At 44.0% G+C, this 19,368-nt stretch overlaps 1 protein-coding gene across 6 annotated transcripts in view; it reads right to left on the reverse strand.

Annotated features, from left to right (window-relative positions):
* Positions 1 to 244: 244 nt before the first annotated feature.
* Vldlr (very low density lipoprotein receptor) overlaps positions 245 to 19,368 on the reverse strand; it is a 38,771-nt gene continuing 19,647 nt past the window's right edge. For 2 of the 6 annotated variants that reach the window (XM_041660973.1, XM_041660972.1), the window contains 17 exons: positions 18,888 to 19,010; positions 17,428 to 17,550; positions 15,328 to 15,699; positions 15,119 to 15,241; positions 14,907 to 15,029; positions 14,199 to 14,318; positions 13,971 to 14,096; positions 13,336 to 13,507; positions 12,559 to 12,777; positions 11,019 to 11,137; positions 10,181 to 10,320; positions 9,753 to 9,894; positions 8,445 to 8,591; positions 7,309 to 7,392; positions 6,889 to 6,969; positions 5,770 to 5,939; positions 245 to 4,650 (listed from right to left, as the gene is read on the reverse strand). In XM_041660973.1, the coding sequence (XP_041516907.1) occupies positions 4,615 to 4,650; positions 5,770 to 5,939; positions 6,889 to 6,969; positions 7,309 to 7,392; positions 8,445 to 8,591; positions 9,753 to 9,894; positions 10,181 to 10,320; positions 11,019 to 11,137; positions 12,559 to 12,777; positions 13,336 to 13,507; positions 13,971 to 14,096; positions 14,199 to 14,318; positions 14,907 to 15,029; positions 15,119 to 15,241; positions 15,328 to 15,699; positions 17,428 to 17,550; positions 18,888 to 19,010 (2,420 nt within the window). In that variant the 3' untranslated portion in view covers positions 245 to 4,614. The remainder of the gene's footprint in view (positions 4,651 to 5,769; positions 5,940 to 6,888; positions 6,970 to 7,308; positions 7,393 to 8,444; positions 8,592 to 9,752; positions 9,895 to 10,180; positions 10,321 to 11,018; positions 11,138 to 12,558; positions 12,778 to 13,335; positions 13,508 to 13,970; positions 14,097 to 14,198; positions 14,319 to 14,906; positions 15,030 to 15,118; positions 15,242 to 15,327; positions 15,700 to 17,427; positions 17,551 to 18,887; positions 19,011 to 19,368) is intronic. The other 4 variants (XM_041660974.1, XM_041660976.1, XM_041660975.1 and 1 more) reach the window with 4 other exon arrangements.

A 19,368-nucleotide genomic window follows, 5' to 3' on the forward strand; every position in this document is an offset into this window, starting at 1 on the left:
GTGGTCAGGTCGTGCGCGTGGGCCTCCCGAGGCGTCACACGCTCCTAAATCATATTTTTAGTATCAAGTGTGATGTTGAAAAAAGGCGAGACAGTTTTGTGAAAGCCAGTCATTTTGTTCAAAAACATTCTCTTCTCCCCAAGGGTACATGTAAATTGAGAAAGAGCCGGGTGTTAGGGCAGATTCTAGAACACTTGGGAGCAGTTGGGAAGTCACAGCACCAGCATTCTGTGCCCCCCCCCCCCCCCCCCCCCCCCGTCTTCTCTGGTGTACTCTCCACTTGGCTGCCTCAGAAACTGAGAATTCCTGGGTGGTAGCTTGTTTGTCCTAGTATTCTCTGCTAGAGAAGGACATGACATCTCCAAGTTCCTGTAGGGAATCTGGATCTTTTCCTTCAAAGCTATCTCCTGATGGCTACTACCAAGTCTAGCATCTTGAAGGTGTGTCTTAACCGACTTATATACATGGTACCATGCCAGCTTTATAGTTCTGTGCACCATCGTGCTGAATGGGAAGTCTAAAGCAGCTGAGAAAATGAAGACATCCGTAGGAAGGGAGACTCAGCAAACATACAATGTGATATCCAGCTTAACATTTGCACAGGACACCACCCTCCCCCGCGACCATGGCTGTAAGCTTATTTAGTTTGGAACATGGTTTATGACCTTAGCTTTCCACATCTGCAAAACGAAGATACTTGCCTATTAGGGTTACTGTGAGGATCTAATAAGATGAGAAAACACTTACTTAGCACAACATTAAGCATATGGTAGGAACTGAAGGGTCATTAAAAACTCTTAGACAGCCACTTAAAGACTCCGCAGGTGCCAATATGTGTTCCATGTCCTAGGAGAAGCAGTCAAAGGCCGAGGCAGACACAAACCAGCTATGAGTCTGAGTTTGACACCATATGGTCCTTTAAGGCTTTTCACCTGTCGGAGATGAAATCCTTCCTGAAACTCAGACTTCGGTATGATGGGGAAGAACTATTCCAGGTGAAAGGCTCTTGTTACTCCATGAGTGAAGCTGTCCGAAAGGCTCACTGGGTAAAGTCCCTTACCAGTTCTCAGGCTGTGGACCAACACATACTGACAGTGATAGTCTGGGTGTTTGCCAAAGGACACCAGATGCCAGGCATGATGCTGAGCTCTCAGGCTCCACTGCTGTATGCATCCCTTTGTCCCAGTGTGTCCCTGTCATTTCCATATCACAGAGATGCTTAGTGACTTGCCCAGGCCAGCACACCCAGGACAGAGAAGTGTGTGCTATTGACATAATGTGGAGAACCCTATACATAGCCACCCAGCTGCCATCTCACTTAGCACAGCCAAGAAAAAAGCTATTCTTGAGATATCCCAGAGCTCCTGTCAAGCCCACATCCCCCAGGCTCCCTGTCTCACTCTTGTCCCAGGGTTCACACACACACACATAGGGAGGCTGAAATGGCCTCGAGGTCTCTGGTCCCACTTCATTCCTGTTTCTCGGACGAACCAGGTTCAGAAACACAATTACAGACTGGAGTGACACCGTATGAGATGGCACACGTGATCACAAACCTCCATCCAGGACTCCTTACTAACTTACATTCAGCTTTTCATTGCTGAAGGTGGATGGGAGTGAGATTCATGCAGAAATGGTGGTTGTTATTCTTCCATGAAGCTCTTGTGAGCTGGAACCTCTGTGAACAAACAAGCAACAGCAGGAAACTACCCCAACAATGACCGCCCCATCTTCCAAGCCATCTCCTTTCTCCTTGAAATTGAGACACCTTTGCAGACCTTTCTCCATTTCAGGAATTTGCCCAGTTTAAGGATCTAGAATATGACTGATATAGGGGACACATTTTTTCAGTCTCCCCAAAGAGGGTGAAACACTGGCTTTAGAAACAAAAGGCTCAAAGTTCTGGATCAGGAGTAGCATTTTGTTCTGTTCTTGAACCTAAGGAAGCAAAAGGGTCTGTGATTTATTTTTTTTATAAATATGTTTGTTTTGCCACAAGTGAAAGAAAGAAGCATGACATTCATTTGGGCTTAAGGGGATATACTGTTCCAGTAGGAGAGACTTTGCTAGGTAAGCACGCTAGGAAATCAATTCTGTTCAACTACATGATACATGGGAAGCCCACCAGCATCTTTGGGTTGGGGTGAACTTAAAAGCTAGACAGTAGGCGGGTCTCAGCTTTCTGCAGTGTTCCCAGCTGAAAAGTGATTCCTTTAACTGTGCTATTTAAAACCTGCCCGCTCATTTCTTAAAAGGGATGTCTGGAACCAAGGTACGTGCCGTAGTTGAAGCCTCAAAGAATTATTTTTGCCCCTATTTATCCAGATCCAAAGGCTTAGATTTGATGCCAAATTTTCAAAGTAGCTGTTAGAATATCCTAAGGGAACTGCTAATCTTCTAGGTCTGCTTCTGCCCAAAAAGCATGTAGCTTGCAACAACCTCTTAAAATTTTGGACTCTGAGACTTGACTGGACTTTTTTTTAACTGGGGTCCACAAATCTGTTGATTTGTCTATCCTTTGCAGATATTCCTCAAGTCCCTTGGGGTTCCATTCACTGCAGCCTCATGTGACAGGCTGGTTTAATTATAAATATCCTTTCTAAGAATTTGATGTTTCAGATTTCACCTCTTAATTAATTATCCACTACATTAAACTCTAGAGGTGCAGCCAGCTGAGGTCAACCCAGCTCACATACAGTTGTTAAGATCTTGTTTGGGCGGTAAAGGTCGGGGTTCTCATCCCTTGTGAACTATTGTCCTCTGGCCCAATTAGCAGTCTTGCCAGATGACTAGCTACCCTAGCAATACTGAACAATGCTCTACCAATATTTAAGCACTTCATTTTTTAAAAATGAAATGCCTTTTAAAACACAGTGAGTTCTAGCTAATGTTGGGTTTATAAAAATGAAATGACCTTGTTTGTTTTAGATGCTTGTTCAGCCATTTCATCCCCAAGGAATCAGTGCCCTTTCTACAGTGCCCATCTCACAGTAGAGTTATCAAAGCATCTTGTCTGGGCTTTAAGCCACGCATCTTCTTACTTTTAGGCATCTGGAGACTTCAGAGTAAGGACATGATGGCAAACTCACAAAACTCCCCCCTTGACATGGTTCTACTTTCCCACCTCCAGCTCCTTATCTTCAAAGTTCCACAAATGCCCTATAGGAAGAACATCCCCATATGTGCGATGTCATAGGCTGACAACATAGTGTGGACTATGTTACAATTATATTCTCCATAAAGCCTCATTAGAATAGTTTTTATCCAACTTGCAGTTATATCAGAACTACATGAAGAGTTTGTGAAGACTCAGTTTCCTGGTCCCCGTTACTGGGGCTTTTGATTAAGTAGGTTTTGAGTGGGGCCCAAGAATATTCATTTCTGCTAAGTTCCTAGCAGCCACTATTGCTGTTCCCAGGGCATGCTGAGAACCACAACCTAGACTGTTCAACAACAACGTTGCCTAGCATCCTTCCTACCCATCTTCACAGTAGGACAAGTCAGACTCTTGTAAGAACAAATCCTTCCCTATGCCGTAGAAGGCACTTGTCTTTGACTGACCTACAAATTATGACAGAACATGAACAACAAAACATGAGAACTTGTGGAAATCTTAGCATATATTGCTAGATCAATGTGAAAAGGAGGGGGAAAAGGAATCTTCTGTGAGCAAAAGGAATTCTGGGAAGACAGTGTTTTTTAGGAAATAAATATGTTGGCTGGGTGTAGTGGTCCAAACATGAGACATGTAATATTAGAAGTTGGGAAGCTGAGGCAGGAGAATTACAGTCTTGAGTCCAGCAAAGAAGGAAGGAAGGAAGGAAGGAAGGAAGGAAGGAAGGGTGATAAATTTGGGGGAACAAATATCAAATGGTACCAATTTCTTTAGTTAGGACTTGGTTATAAAAGATACTAGCCCAGTTTTGGGTGTACAACACCCAGAGCTATAGCTTAGATATCTAGAACATTTGGTGATACACAGGCTGTTCCTAGACCATCTTAGAGGAATAATCAAAACCATGATTAAGCTGTGTGGTTTAATTTTTTTAGCACTTGAAAAAAATGTACAGTAGTTTGAAGTCAGTCTTTGCAAACCTCCACAGAGGTCAAAGATTTCATTCATACGTACAAAATTAGTTTACAAATTTTTTTTGGCAATTTCATCTTTGTAACCCGTTTTATCCTATTGCCATTGTCCCAACCATTGAAAAAGTTTACAATAATTTACATAGAAATATCTTCAAAGTGCTTAAGAATAGTGATTGTTCTCTGGGATATGTACAGGTGGCCTATACAATGTATGTACAGGTGGGCGTCGCTACCGCACAAGGTTCGTGGCTGGAATATGGCTTTCTCGAGAAAGTGCATACGTGGCCAGAGATGGCAATACTGTCTAGAGATTCAAGGGTTACACATACTTGGTAACCACATCCAAAGCTGAAGTAGTATGTGGCCAGGAATATTTACAAAAGTAATATAAAAATGACCAAGTACACAAACTTGATTCCCAGAAAGATATCTTGATGTTCTTCCGGATGGGAGGAAGAAAGGAGACTTCAGCGCTGGCTCGGTTACCGTTCTGGAGTGGGGTGTTATTGGTTTAGATCTCAGCGGTCAAGCCAGATCATCATCTGTGCTTACAACTGATATCTGCGGAGGAGAAAAAGGTTGAGGTGAGCTTGGCTTGGTGGTTACTCACTGTGAGCAGCTCTACGGAGTGGACTTTGAGCTGACCATTCACAGACCCAAAGAAATGGAGGCCAGACACATGAATTGGATTTCTGTTCCCAACCTGAAAATCTGGAACCCCAAAGGGCTCCTAAATCTGGAATTTTCTGAGTACCACCATGATACTCTAGAAAACTCCACCTCTTACCTTAATGGTACTGGTTGTGGTCAAAATGAACACACATTAAAATATTATGTAAAGCAACCTAGAATATGTGTATAAGAACACATGAAATGAATGGATTTTGTGTTCAGACTTTTTGTGTATGTAAAAATCTCCAAATTCCATGCTCCCTAAAAATAAATCCCCAACCCTGAACACTTCTGGCACCAAGTATTTCATATAAGGGCTACATAACCTATACCTGCTTGCTAGGAGAAGCAAACAAGCAAACTGTGCAAACCTTGGGAACAAATGTGAAAAGACACAGAATGTGAAATGAACACTGTTCCAAGTTCCACTGTGGAACTTGCAAGGGCAGTGTTCCCGTTCAGCATGTTTTATTCAGCATGGTCCTGAAGTGGAGGCTGGATATGTACTTGGGTTCCGTGGGGAGGAACACGTGATTGCAGTTGCTGCTCCCGTGGAAAGCTGGCTCTCCGGGGTGGGATGGAACAACTCTCTAAGGCATGCATTTTTAGTACTTTCGGCTAATTGAGTCTTACTCACGTTATTGACTTTCGGTCAACTCCCTATACACAATCCTCACATGCCCACACTGATTTATCTTTAGCTATCCACTAGGCAAGGAACTGAAGTTCAAAAACAAGCCAGTTGGTTCATACTGCTCTTTCCATGTCATTTTCGTAATCTAAAATAATGGCAAATAGGACTCACCTGCCTTCCTCTGTGGGCAAGATGCTTACCAACTGACTGTGTTAGCGGGCCAGACACCCAGCATCTAACACACTGCCAGTGGATAAAGGATCATCTGGGGATGCCATGATCCTTCTCAGCCCAGGTACTCATAGTGAGAGGTTCTGGTCTCCTTTGAAGAGACTCATGTCAAGACACAGTGATTACAGACAAAGCAGACTTACTGCTGGGTACGTGTGTCCAACAGAAGCACTGTGTCTACCAATGTCTATTGAGAGGTCCTCTTCAGTGGTCTTTAAGTACACAGGATTGTCAAAGTTCATGCTTTTCATGTTTTTATGTTGCCAATTCCGCCACATCAAGTAGCCCCCGACTGCTGCCATCACCAAGAGCACTGAAAAAAAAAATCAGAAGTCTAATAGTCATTGATCTATGGGAATTGACATTAATAAAAGTTCCATTTTCAGGAGCTTGGATAACTGGAAGTTGGAATACAGATGAGACAAAATTTTCAAATACGTTCAGCCCAGTGGTTCTGTGAATATTTTTTTTATTCCATACCCAGGCATATGCTGAGTCCCGAATCCCAAACCTCGGCCCAAACAAGGAAAATTATAGAACACTTTAAAGTGTTAGTCAAGTGGTCCTGGGAAACCAGTAAGCTAAGTCAAACAAAATGCCTTACAATTTACATGCCTGAAGGTGGCTTTAGAGGTCCTTTCCCCTGAGTTTAAAAATCTTTAATCACTATAAATTTATCCTTTATGGCTGGACAGTGGTGGTGCACGCCTTTAATCCCAGCACTCAGAGGCAGAGGCAGAGGCAGGTAAATCTCTGTGAATTCGAGGCCAGCCTGGTCTACAGAGCTAGTTCCAGGGCTACACAAAGAAACTTTGTCTTGAAAACACACATGTGTGCACGTGCGCGTGCACACACACACACACACACACACACACACACACCAACCAACAACCCCTCCAACTTACTTTTTTTTTTGAATTTTACATCTTTTTCAAAAATGCATCTGTCTCTTTGCTTTCCTGCTTCTGAATACAACTAATGGGGTTAGAAAAAACTCTTGCTAACGTGACTTGCTGTGTGCAGGGGTAAGCAAGGCTAGCAAGCTCAGCACAGGAAGCAGTAAGACCTCTGAGGCAACTGGTGAATATTCACGGAGTCCATTGCATGTGAAAGATACTGCCGAAGGGTGGGTACCAGTCAGATGAGGAAGTGAATGCAATTCACTGTCCCGTGTGTTATGACAGCATAAGAGGGCACAGGGAGGTGGCTGTAGAGGACCTAGAACTGTCTATCAGGTCTATAGAAGAAGCAAATTTACTTACAGAGAGGGAGGATGGCCCAGGCAGCTGAAGTTCCTTTCGGAGGAACACTGACCTCTGATACTGCTGTGGTCACGTTGATCTCTACAAGGACATACAAGGAATCAGTCTGTCAGGACTTGAATTAAGACTTAGAAATCTACCCCTTAGGTAGAGATCCTTATACCTTTGTAGCTAATATTGAGGTCTAGTATCCACTATAATTCCAAACCAGAAGAACTTGGGATTAGAATTATTTGAGTTACATGGCCATTTCACCAACAGGTTTAATTAAGTCAGAGAAATCCAGGATACACAGGTTCTGAAATCTTTGGACTTTAGGCACAAGTAGCCAGTTGGGGCAGAACCAGCAGTTAAATGTTGCATTAATTATTTAAGTGGCAGTTAGTTGAGATTAACAGTTTGCAGTACTGGATCCAATACCTCCAGGAACCAGTCCACTAGTACGCAGAATGTCTGTTGTGTTGATATCTTTTGTCTCACTGTAAGTCACAGGAGTTGAAGGACCTGGATTATAAAAATCAAGAACCTGGTTAAGGCTAAGGTTCCTGTGTGGCTGGCTGCATAGTCCAGACACATTGTGATGAAAGGTTATTTTAACTCCAGGTGAAAGAGACAACCCATTGCAGAACTCATCTGTGAAGTGGATGTATCTGCATGGAGAGAAATAGCCAGTTCCAAGCAAAACCCAGAGATGTATGAAACTTTGGGCAGAGCAATCAGCATGTGGAAGTTGACAACTCATAAAGATTCACAGCCATATGAAACACCTCTCAGCCAACCCCAGGCTCCTGAATGGCCACAGATATTCTCAAAAATGCTCTGGTGTGCTATGCAGATCCCGTGGGCTTGCACCTATTTTCTCAGCAAACTGAGTAGGTGCCCAGTATGGCGCAGAATGATGCTAAGAAATCACTATGTGAGCGCCTTGTTTGCAATCAGCTCGCTGATTAATCAGAAGCTGAGAACAAAATATTAAAATTCAAGCTCAGACTATCTGAGAGCTTAAATTTATGTCATCAACTGAGGTCAGTAAGTATCCTGCAACTGTGGCCTCCTTCCTCAAATGTCTTCATTGCATTCATTCTGCCCTCTGTGGAGGACTTTACCTGAAAACTGACTAGCTCAGGTTACAGAGCGACGGGTACAAACTAGTTAGTGTGTGGCACATTGACACCAGTCACTGACAAACTCATCTGATGTTGAAATGTCAGCTCAAAGTACTGATAGTGAATGCCTGCCACACAACAATAACACCTAGTATTCTGTAATCTATTTCAAAAGTTAGCTACAGGCTGGGCGGTGGTGGTGCACGCCTTTAATCCCAGCACTCGGGAGGCAGAGGTAGGCGGATCTCTGGGAGTTCGAGGTCAGCCTGGTCTACAAGAGCTAGTTCCAGGACAGGCACCAAAGCTACAGAGAAACCCTGTCTCAAAAAGCCAAAAAAAAAAAAAAGTTAGCTACACCTGAATTTCTCAAATGCCGACAAATTGTCGTAGCTGGTGGCTTATAGTGTTTGTTTTATGTCTTGGTTGTAGTTGAAACGCAGAAAGCCTTACTTTGGCACTCTCGTCCGTTTTCCCCGAGACTGTACCCATTGGGACAGGAACAGGTATATTTCGGAGAGTGGTCACTGATCTGTGGTGCTGGCAGGCAGAGGTATTCGCATCCTCCATTCTCTGTATCTTCTTCACACCAGTTTTTACCTAGTCAGGAAGGAGAAAGGTTCTTGAAAATAGGCATTGCGGTATTAACCGTCTACACTCCCATGGAGCTAAATTTGCCTATTCTGTTAGTCCCTCAAGTGAGAGCAACATCGGTGAAGAATGTGTATCACTGATGTTGAATGAGTGTCAATCATTGTACTGGAAGCACCCTCTGAAGATACCAGAGTCAGAGGTTTCTTGGAAGTGAAGTAAGACTTGTATCTTCCATAGGTCGGTGTGAAAGGAGGTGAGGAATCAGAAGGAGGGAGGCTAGTCACATTTTCCTGGCTTTATACTGACTAACTCCTACAAAGTGAAAGGGAACTCAGCCACAGGGAGGTGCGAGGTTCTCGTTAGATGGATGAGCCAGTGTCCTGGGCAAGAGAAAAGATGACTAGATATGTCTGATGATTTGTTGAATCCTGTATAAGATGTGTCATGGAGGAGAATAGCTATGATAGGTTATGTCTCTCTATAAAATTTTCACACTGAATTCCTAACTGCTAATTCTTAGAAAGCGCTCTTATTTGCAGATATGGTATTGACAGAGGTAATCAAGTTAGGTGAGGTCGTTAGGGTAGGTCTTAACCCCAAGTGTCAAGTGTCCTCAGAAGATGAAGTATGGGCACAAGCATGTATCAAAAAAAGGTGTGACTAGACACAGGGAAATGGCCATCTATAAGCCAAGAAGAGAGGTCTGGCATAGAGCCTTCCCTCAAGTCCCCAACAGGAACCAACTTACCAACACCTTGACTTTGGACTTTTAGTTTCCAGAATTGTGATAGGTATAAGTTTCTGTTGTTTAAGGCACTTGATTTGCGGTGCTTTGCTACCTAGAAAACTATCCCTAAGATGTAGCTATGGCTTGAAAGCCACTGAAGAAGCTGCTGCCTTAGGCTTAGCAAGGGGAACCCAGAAGAAATCAAAATGAAAGCTGTTGACAGTGAGGACTGAAAAGAGCTAAGAGCTGACTCTGAAGCCATTTCTCCAAGATGGCTGGAACGAGATATCAGACATCAAGTGCAGAGTTTGGTCAGGACTCACGAGGACAAAGGCTCCATTTTAAAGGAAGTTGAGTAGCTAAGGAGCTAGTAGGTAGTAGGTTCTAGATCATACTACTCCTTTGGTGTGGTCCTTAAGGAGTGGGTTTGTTCATGTTACCTGCTGGCTGAACAAGTTCATGGTAGACAATGATGTCTTGGGCATCATTGAGGTTGTTGACTAGGGTAGCCAGCTCTGACCCAGTGAATTTATTGGCACCGTACACTGCTTCATTTTCTCCATCTATCCAGTAGACACGATCCTAAAACAGAACCCCAACAATTAGCATGTACATCCAATATTGACACAAATCAAGTTCTAATATGTTTTACTCATCATTTAATGGGATGAGGTTATTGAATGATTCTCCAGGATATTGAGTACGAAGGGTATGCGAAGCAAGTTCAGGTTTCATAAAGTTCTTTGAGGGCTTAGTATCTAATGTGTACCAGTCTTTAGGTAGAAAATTTTCAGTTGTCTACTGTTCCTTCCTCTTCCCACACACCTGTTCTAAAAGTGTTTGCTTCCATGTTAGGCACATGTCTTACCTCAAATATGGTGAGCGCAAGAGGATGAGCTAGGAACTCCAGAGACTTGAGCACTATCCTACGATCTTGGCCATCCAAGTCCACACTAGACAGCATATGCAACTTGGAATCGAGCCAGTAGAGGCGACTTTTGACAAGGTCTAGCAGGAAAACAATTGACATGGTATGAGCTGTGGTGGCGCATGCCTTTAATCCCAGTGCTTGGGAGGCAGAGGCAGGCAGATCTCTATGAGTTCGAGGCCAGCCTGGTCTACAAGAGCTATCTCCAGGATAGGCTCCAAAGCTACAGAGAAACCATGTCTCGAAAAACAAACAAACAAAATCCAAAGAATCTATTCTGTTTTGTGTTTTTTTTTTCTTCATCAGAAGCTTTTAATGGGGACACCATAATACTTGTGAAGCCAGCAATAGAACCTGTAACTGTATTCCCTCTACAGGGGCCAATGGGATTTCTAAGACTCTCAAAGTCATTGACACAAGATACGTTATAGAAAGTGTTTTTGAAAAAAGGCTCTGTATTTGCACTTCTTCCCAGATAACTCAGAAGGAAATGGTTACAAGTTATTACCCAGAAAAGGCAAAGGCACCCATGCCTGTTGTGTTCCATATGAAAAACCCCAAAGATCCAAGATTCACTGAGTTGCCATTGCATATTAGACCAACTAGGTGACAAGCCAGCCATTCTGGCACCCGTAATTTGTGAAGTCCACCATGTTTTCTCAGCCTTTCTCTCTGGCCATGGATAGAACTAGAAGTATCGCCTCAAACTTAGAGTGGACATCCGTTTAAACTCAATGAAGGGAGTTAGCTAGTGAGGGAGGAGGAAGGTCATACGTACCGAGTGTAATTCCATTAGGCCATTGGATGTCCTCAGTCACAAGTGGACGCCTATCAAAGCCATTCATCCCCGCTTTTTCTATTTTAGCTGGTTCGCCCCAGTCAGACCAGTAAACAAAGCTGGGAAGAGTTAAATCAGAAACGTGCCTTAGTGACTGAGAAGAAAGCTGTGGCTTAAATCCAAAACTTAAAGAGAGCACAGAAAACTCTTGAACTTGAGGCTCTCAAGATAAATGCTGGTGCTTGAGGCTCTAATTCTGTTCTGAGTATATGGAACTGAACGGTGAGGATGCACAAGGATTGGAGCTGTAGCTCAGTGAAAGAATACTTGCCTTACCCTGTGTGAGGCTCAGGTCTACTCCTCAGGACTCCAGGAGACAATAATATCATCTCCAAGTTATAACTGTGTTAGTCTGTTTTGAGCTGATGTATAAGTCTCAGCCCAAAGTACCAAGACTGGATATTCCTTTCTAAAGGCACATTTATTTGGATCCATGAAGGAAGTATTTTCCGTAAGCTCTAAAAGAGGAGCTTGGTGATGATGCTCTAATGATATTTCACAGGGATAGTTGTGATGACTACAGTTGACTTTTTCGAAGCTGCCTGCCCCAGGGAAATTTTTGACAAAAGTCTGGTCCTTTCAGTTGAACTTTCACACAATTTGCATGCAGTTTTAGATGGAATCTTGAGGGAAGAGTGTTATGCCAACACCAGTATTTTCCTTGAGCCCGAGATCTGATTACCCAGACCTAACCAACCCAGCAAACTGTTCTCTCTCTCTCTCTCTCTCTCTCTCTCTCTCTCCCTCCCTCCATCCCTCCCTCCCCCCCCCTCACATACACACACACATTTGTGCAGAAGCTGGATGGGCAAAGAATTTGGACATCACTTTTTGCTGTATGTCATACATGAATCAAAAGTATCACTAGTGTTGACTGCAGCTGGACAATCAGGAGATTGGGAGGCACATCATAAACACGGGCTGCCCCAGGACTGCTCTGTATTTGGTCACTCACAACATTTTTCTTTTTATTAGTATACATTATGTATTGTGATTGGATTCAAGAAGGTATTTTCATTCAAGTTCATCATGTATACAATGAAGTTTTATTTAGTCGTAAAGAAGAAGGAAATTATGTTATTTTCAGGAAAATGGAGGCAACTGGAGGTGATCATATTAGGTATAGTAAGATTCCAACAACAAATATCACATTTTTTTTCCTACTTGTAGATCCTAGATTTTATAGAGGTAATAAATTGTTTATTTGTGTGTGTGTGTGTGTGTATGTGTGTGTGTGTGTGTGTGAGAGAGAGAGAGAGAGAGAGAGAGAGAGAAAGAGAGAGAGAGAGAGAGAATGGAGACAAGAGATAAGAGAAAAAAGGGAATTAGCTGTTGGAATTAAGGGAAAAGTGGGAGGGGCTGAACAACGAATACTGGCATTGATGTCTTGAACCAGATAATTCTGTTCCTGGGCACTCTTAGGATGCTAGAAAAGCGTAGCACTCAAAAGGTTAAGCGAAGGAAAACATAGAATACGAACCCAGACAATGGGTCCACAGCTATGGAGGCAGGCTCTCGCAAGTCAGTGTTAAACAGGAACTTCCTCTTGGCTCCGTCTAGGGTAGCTACGGAAATAGTCTTAGAAGCCGCATCAGTCCAGTAGATGGTCTTGTACACCCAATCAACAGCAATGGCTGCAGGATTATAGACATTGTCGATCATTTTAAAATGTCTACCAACCTTGTCATCAATTGAGGCACTGAAACAGAATAGGTCACAAGAAATTTAAAAGTTGTCACCATTGGACCCTGAAGATTGGACTTTCTGCTTATAAAATGGTCTAGGCCTTTACTCGGGGAGACTCTAGGAACCCCATAGCTCACCGCCGAAGTTATTCAGCCATGTTGCTTGGGGATGGAAAATTGTAGCCTATCTAGTTGTGGCGATGTATTCTAGGTGCAAGCCCAGCAAAATTGGAAGAAAACCATTTGATTCACCAGCCATCACCCCAGCTCTACAGTTTCCAGTGAGCAAAAGCTACTACCATCTTTTCTATTTGTAGCAAGAGAAGACAGTTCACAACTATAGGTGGAGAAAATATGAGGAATTCAGATCCTTTTCCTTCATGGCCAATGATTCATCCCTAAATAACTGTTTATGGTAACTTAATAACAATGTGGGGTTTATAATCCCAACTAACTAGATGGTAGACGGGAGCTAGAGACAGGAGAAGCCCCACCCCCTACCCCAATCCTTTCCACAGGCCCAAAGACAGAGACTTAGGTGTCCAGATGTCAGGAATGCAAGTGAAAGTTACCTGAAGATAGCCTTTTGGCTGAGATCAGCCCAAAATAGCTTCTGAGCTGCAATGTCAGCATCGAGAGCCACTGTGTTTCTTAGTTGTTCTACAAGCTGGATGTATTCCTTCCTCTCTAGGCCAATCTTCCTGATGTCTCTCCGATTAGTGAAGATCAGACTTGGCTCTTTGCCTATAAGACATAAGCCAGGTTGATTTAATTTTGCTGTAAAGCAAGATCTCCTAAGTCATCTCTCCACAGAGGACCATGTCTGAAGATCCTGCTGAGCATCTCATTTATCCTCAGCCTGGAGTTCAAGCCCCCTGGAGCTGTAAGTACTTATGTCTTATTTAGGAAGGCAGTCCTGGGGTTATAGCATCCAGCAGTCGGGTGGCTGATAAGCGAGCCATTTGCCTACAATATGCAGTTTCAGAAGCAGAAAGGAAGCAAATATGGCAACTAGTCCTAGTATCCTGTGCAAAAGGAAAGACCAAGGCCCATGCACGTGAAGGTGAGCCTGCTGCACACGGAGTTTGGTAGCACTAATCTGGGGTATGACTTTAGGTGTAGGTTGACTGTCCCAGTCACCGGACGTCCCTTGTGGAATCACTAACTCATAACCATCCCAGAGCAACACCAGCCTGCGTCCATTTACCTACTGCCTTGCACACACCAGTGGCAAGATCCATTTGATAGCCACGACTACATTCACACTTGTAGCCACCTTTTAAGTTGATACAAATTTGGCTGCAGATCCCTGGATTTTGGCATTCGTCGATATCTAGGAGGGAAATCAGAATTAGCCTTGCTGTTCTGGGGCCTCACCCGGTGCCTGTTGCCCTTTCCCATGTCCTCTGGGGCCAGACTGTTGGCTTCAACTCACCTCCACAGGTTTTCCTATCTATCAGTTCAAACCCAGCGGCACAGTCACATTCATAGCCTATGACTAGGTCTTTGCAGATATGAGAGCAGCCACCGTTATTGACCAAGCATTCATTGACATCTGGAATAAAAGGGGAGCAAAAGTCACCTGGAAGCTAATTCTTTGTTTTTAATATAATATTTTAGATTTATGGAAGTCTTTGAGACTTCCACATACAGAGACAATGCATTTTGATCATATCTCTCATCCCATACGCCATCCAACGCTCTAAGATGCTGCACAAACATCTTCCTCCCAGTTTCAATTGCTTGTTTTCTTTTCCGTTTTATAACCCAGAGTCCAAATTAGAATGGCGTCTTATTCTTAGCTGATATTCATCTTATTCACTTGTAAACTCAGACCACTGCTGATGACCTTGCTAAGATCTGAGTATTTGCTTCATAGATAAACATTTCAGGTCGGATGGTAGGCTACCAGCTAGTTATGCAGGATTTACCTAGTTTGCTATTATTTTTAGTCATCTTTCTAAACTCCAAATCAGTTTGTCATTGGCTAGAATCCCATATCATAACACTTTATTGTCAAGCTTACATGAAATTTTAGTTCATTCTGAGTTCAATGGGGCATCCAGCAGGGTCTAAACAGCATTAGTTCTGACAGACTGAACGGAATGCCCCAGCTCTGGCCTCAGGCAAGCCCCTCACTTACTGCACTCCTTCAGGGGTTCATCGCTCCAGTCCCTGCAGTCCTGCTCCTGGTCACACACTTTGCTGATGTCTATGCATTCGCCACTTCTGCACTTGAACTTTCCAGGGCCCAAGCACTGATTGACTATAAGGCCAAACACAGGAGAGAAGTTCCATGGTTGGGCTGACCAGGGCACCAATGGTTCTACCTGAACGCCATGCAGAGAACCTCACCGTTTTTGCAGTTGACTTCATCAGAGCCATCCACACAGTCCCGGATGCCATTGCACTGCCTGCTGCCATGGATACAGCTACCATCTTCACATTCAAATTGGTCAGGTCTGCAGGTTCGAGAAGCTATGGAAGGAGGTAAGGCGATGGAATGAAGCCAGCCAAAATGGTCCCCCGGTCAGTACACGGAAGAGAACTGGAAGGTTACTTACGGCAGTTGACCTCGTCACTGCCGTCCTTGCAGTCGGGATCTCCGTCACACCGCCACTTTTTGTGAATGCATTCACCAGAGCCACACTGGATCTCACTGGCAGGACATCTCGCATGCATGGCGGGCTGCCGGCCGCACTGTTCGAGAGACTCGTCTGACTGGTCGGAGCAGTCCGCGTCATCATCGCACACCCAGCTGAGGGGGATGCAGGAAGAGGTGCTGCACTGGAACTCGTGGGCCCCACAGGTCGGCGGTGCGCAGTCCAGTTCATCACTGCCGTCGTCGCAGTCATCCTGGCCATTGCACACAAAGTTCCTGGAGACGCAGCGGCCGCTGGAGCAAGTGAACTCATCAGCGCTACAGGTTATGTTGCCTGTTAGAGGGAAGACGTCCCATTGAAAGTGCATCAGCATCCTTGTTTTAATACGAGACTCTCATCACCACATCCAATGATATATTGATATTTGATGATGAATTTTAGCTCTCTAACTTGAAGGCTATAGTGCTGTTCTATTGAGAACGAGTTTCTGAGAGACGACAAAACGGTTTCACAGTATAAAAATAAGATGCAGCCATACTATGTATAACAGCAGAAATAAAGGACCGAGAAAACAATAGAAGGCTAGAAACTAATTTAAGATGAGAACCACAACTGACACTTAAAGGGACAGTGATCAATAGCATAAGCTGACATCAGGGACTTCATTTTGGAAGGCAGAGTCATACCTAGACCAACCTACTGTATGCCAGCCCAAATCACATCACTGGCTGAGACGATGCATCAGCCATATATGGGCAAGGTATAATGGGTATTCAGGCTCTATCCAAAAAGAAACAAACCAAAGAACGTTCTACATGGTTCCTTTCTTTTGGATGCTTTAAATAAATATTAGGAATAGCATCTTAATAATTTTCAGGGTTTTTTTTTTTTTTTTGTCACTGCTAGGATCAGAATCACAGCCTAGCCACTCTGCATGCTAGTGATGACAAGGTAGTCACAGTCACCAGTTTAGGTTTCGACTTCAGTTCCTACCAAACATACCGAGGTCACAATTTGACGGTAATTGGTAAAAGGAGACCACGACTCTCTTGGGAAGCAAAGTGTATATTTGCGAGGGAAATGTTTGGCAGCTCCGGGGCTTGCCACAGCAATGTTTGAAGCTCGATTCTATGACTGAATACGAAACTCATTGGACTAGGTGCAGTGGTATTGCCCCCACAAAGAGACTTGTATAAGCCAGACTAGTGTTTCACCTTCAAGGACCCTGAGCTCCAGACTAGTGTTTTACCTGCCAAGACCCTGAGCCCCAGACTAGTGTTTTACCTACCAGGACCCTGGACTCCCTTGGCTACTACTACAGCCTGAAGTTAAGCTCATGAGACTCAGGCTGACAAGCACTATAAAGGGGTGGTAGACTGCAAGACCACTCACAACTGTTTTCAGCCTAGAGATTGTCCCCAGGGCCTCGCCTCTAACACGGAACACTTCATTCTAGACACGCTGAGAACAGAAGCGTGAAAGAATAGGAAACAGTGCTAGCATTTAGAGACAGGAATCTTCATAGGACACAAAAGTTGGGCAGACTTTACGTATCTGCTCGCAACATGTTAGGTCATGCTTTTCTGCTAAGGTAAGCATAGAGTCTAGTTGGTGGAAATGCTTACATCACACTCACGTAACTTCTCCCAGGAAGCTAATCTAACGAACCCTAGGAATGTGTCTGCTGGCCCCACCACTTCCTAGTTTTAATTGAGCCAATGTAAGGAAGGCCCATAAGTAGTTACTGTCATAAAAGAAAAAGACCCACATAGCCGCTGCCTTACTAAGCCATACTAAATGCACTAGGCTGAATGTAAGCACCAAGATGACTTCTCTGCTTGCTTCAATCTGCCTGGTTCATATACCAGGCAGTGGTCAATTACCAGGAAAAGGCCTTGCACAGTTTTATGGTGCTTAGGAGGACCAACACTGAGCAGACAGCAAAGCCACTGAAAAGCGACTCAGTGGCACCGTGTCTTTGGGCTTATGTTAGCATCCCTTGCCCGCCTTTCTTTAGGACAAGGGTCTTTGGGGTATGCCACGGCACACTGGTCTTCTTACCACAGTTTTCTTCATCTTCGCCATTGTCACAATCATTTTCCCCATCGCATCGCCAGGACACTGGGATACACTGAGTGGACCGGGCGCCACAGCTGATCTCATTTATGCGGCATGTTCTCATATCTGTTGATGACATACAGTCTCAAAAGAGCCTCCAAAGTGGTCAGTGCAAAGCTGCTGCTCCCGTGCTGCCTGGAATTGCAACACCTGGGACTCAGTGGGCAGGTACACGGGGCACACTGACGGGTGGAAGCCGGGCAGATCCTTCGCCAGCTCCGTCCTTAGAAGCTCTGCCAAGCAAGGCCACCTGGCAGCATCCCCAAGAACCTTGACCATGCCACTCCTTCAAGGTTCTGCGGCATGCTCAGTTCTGGCTTTTGTTTTCCTTGGCACCGTTAAGTTGATTTGTTGGCCTGCTCCTAGTCTATTACCTGTGTTTGGATATCAGTGGGCACACCAGATATGGTCACCTAATCCTGAGTCTATTAAAGGTCAGATGGGCGAATCCCTGTGAGAGCGTCCATGGAATAGTAGCCTTCCTCGGCCTCTATTCGCATCTTTCTTTATACACATAAAGTGAGAACATGGCCTGAGTCTTGATTTGACCATGTCATTAACCCCCGAAACATGGGACTGAATCCATGTAGATCAGTCTAGGACCCTCGGGTTTCTAACTCGCCAACAAAATTGTTCACTTCTTGACTAGAAAATGAAGTTCCACCTCGGTTATTTTCATAATCATATTCTTAACCTAAACTTGGTTCCTGTCAATCCTATTTCTTCTGTGTCATCAGGCCTCTACTGCCATGAATCTTCAGGCCTTTCAGCATCTTAGCATCCAAATGATCCCGGTTTACTTGATTTCAACACACCGTTCTCTTTGATTTTGGGACTTTCCCCTACATATCAGCCTATGGGCAAAGAGACATATTTGCACCTTTATGAAGTTTTTCCTATTCACTAACAAACTGTATGGTCCCTGCATTAGGTTATACATTTGTTAAAATCCCCAGATTACCCTATTACTAATCGCCTTGCTGTCTTAATAATAGTATGTTTTAATAATACGAAAATCCGTGCATTTCAAAGCTTACATGTGGCCCTTAGAAAATCTTCCTATCTGAACTTCCAGGATCAGGGAACCATCTGCTCAGTTACTGTCAAACAGCTGAAGTCTATGCACCTAGTCAAGGAGTTCTTAATTGAATCTGCTGGCTTCAGTCTTAAGTATTCAAAGGCGAAGCTACCCAAGAGAATGTCAGTCTTGTTAGACTAGGGAGAGCAGTCTTTAAAGGAGATGGAATAACTGTTAATAGCTCGAATGACCTTCAAGTCAGTTGGCCTCAAGTTCAAGGCAGGCAAAGAAAAATGAATGCCAAGCAATCGATAAAGCATCACTTAGAATGGAGACAGAACAGCACGAAAGAGGACCGGTCCAAAGCAAGTCAAGGCACACTCACGGCACTGTTCCGGGCTCTCATCAGAACCGTCTTCACAATCAGGGTCCCCATCGCACTGCCATCTGTTAGGAACACACTGGCCGTTTTTGCACACGAAGTCAGACTCGGCACACGTCTTCTTTACTACAGGAGTTTATTCTCAGGGTTAGAATTGAAGTCAATTACCCCAGACCTCAGCTTTCCTATTCAGGTAGAAACTATATTGGGGTATGTTTTCTTTTAAAAGGAATGCTGCACCGATTGACTGACATTTATCTGTCAGCATTTAGGGAATAGAAAACTCATCTTTTTCCTCATAGGCTTCAGAGGAGGGAGTTATTCTTTGGAGAGACTTGGAGAACAATAAAGTCAAGGGAAGGCAAAGGCTGAATCCAAGTAGATCCTGTCTATTGACCTGGGGGCATCTTAAAAAGAAGTTGGTTTACAGTGTTTAAAGCCAATGAATTTCTTCCAACTCATTCACAAACCCTGAGGTGTTCTT

The sequence above is a fragment of the Microtus oregoni genome, unplaced genomic scaffold (assembly GCF_018167655.1).
Source record: "Microtus oregoni isolate MIOR12 unplaced genomic scaffold, Mior012 000012F_ref0000307, whole genome shotgun sequence".
Classification (NCBI taxonomy): Eukaryota; Metazoa; Chordata; class Mammalia; order Rodentia; family Cricetidae; genus Microtus; species Microtus oregoni.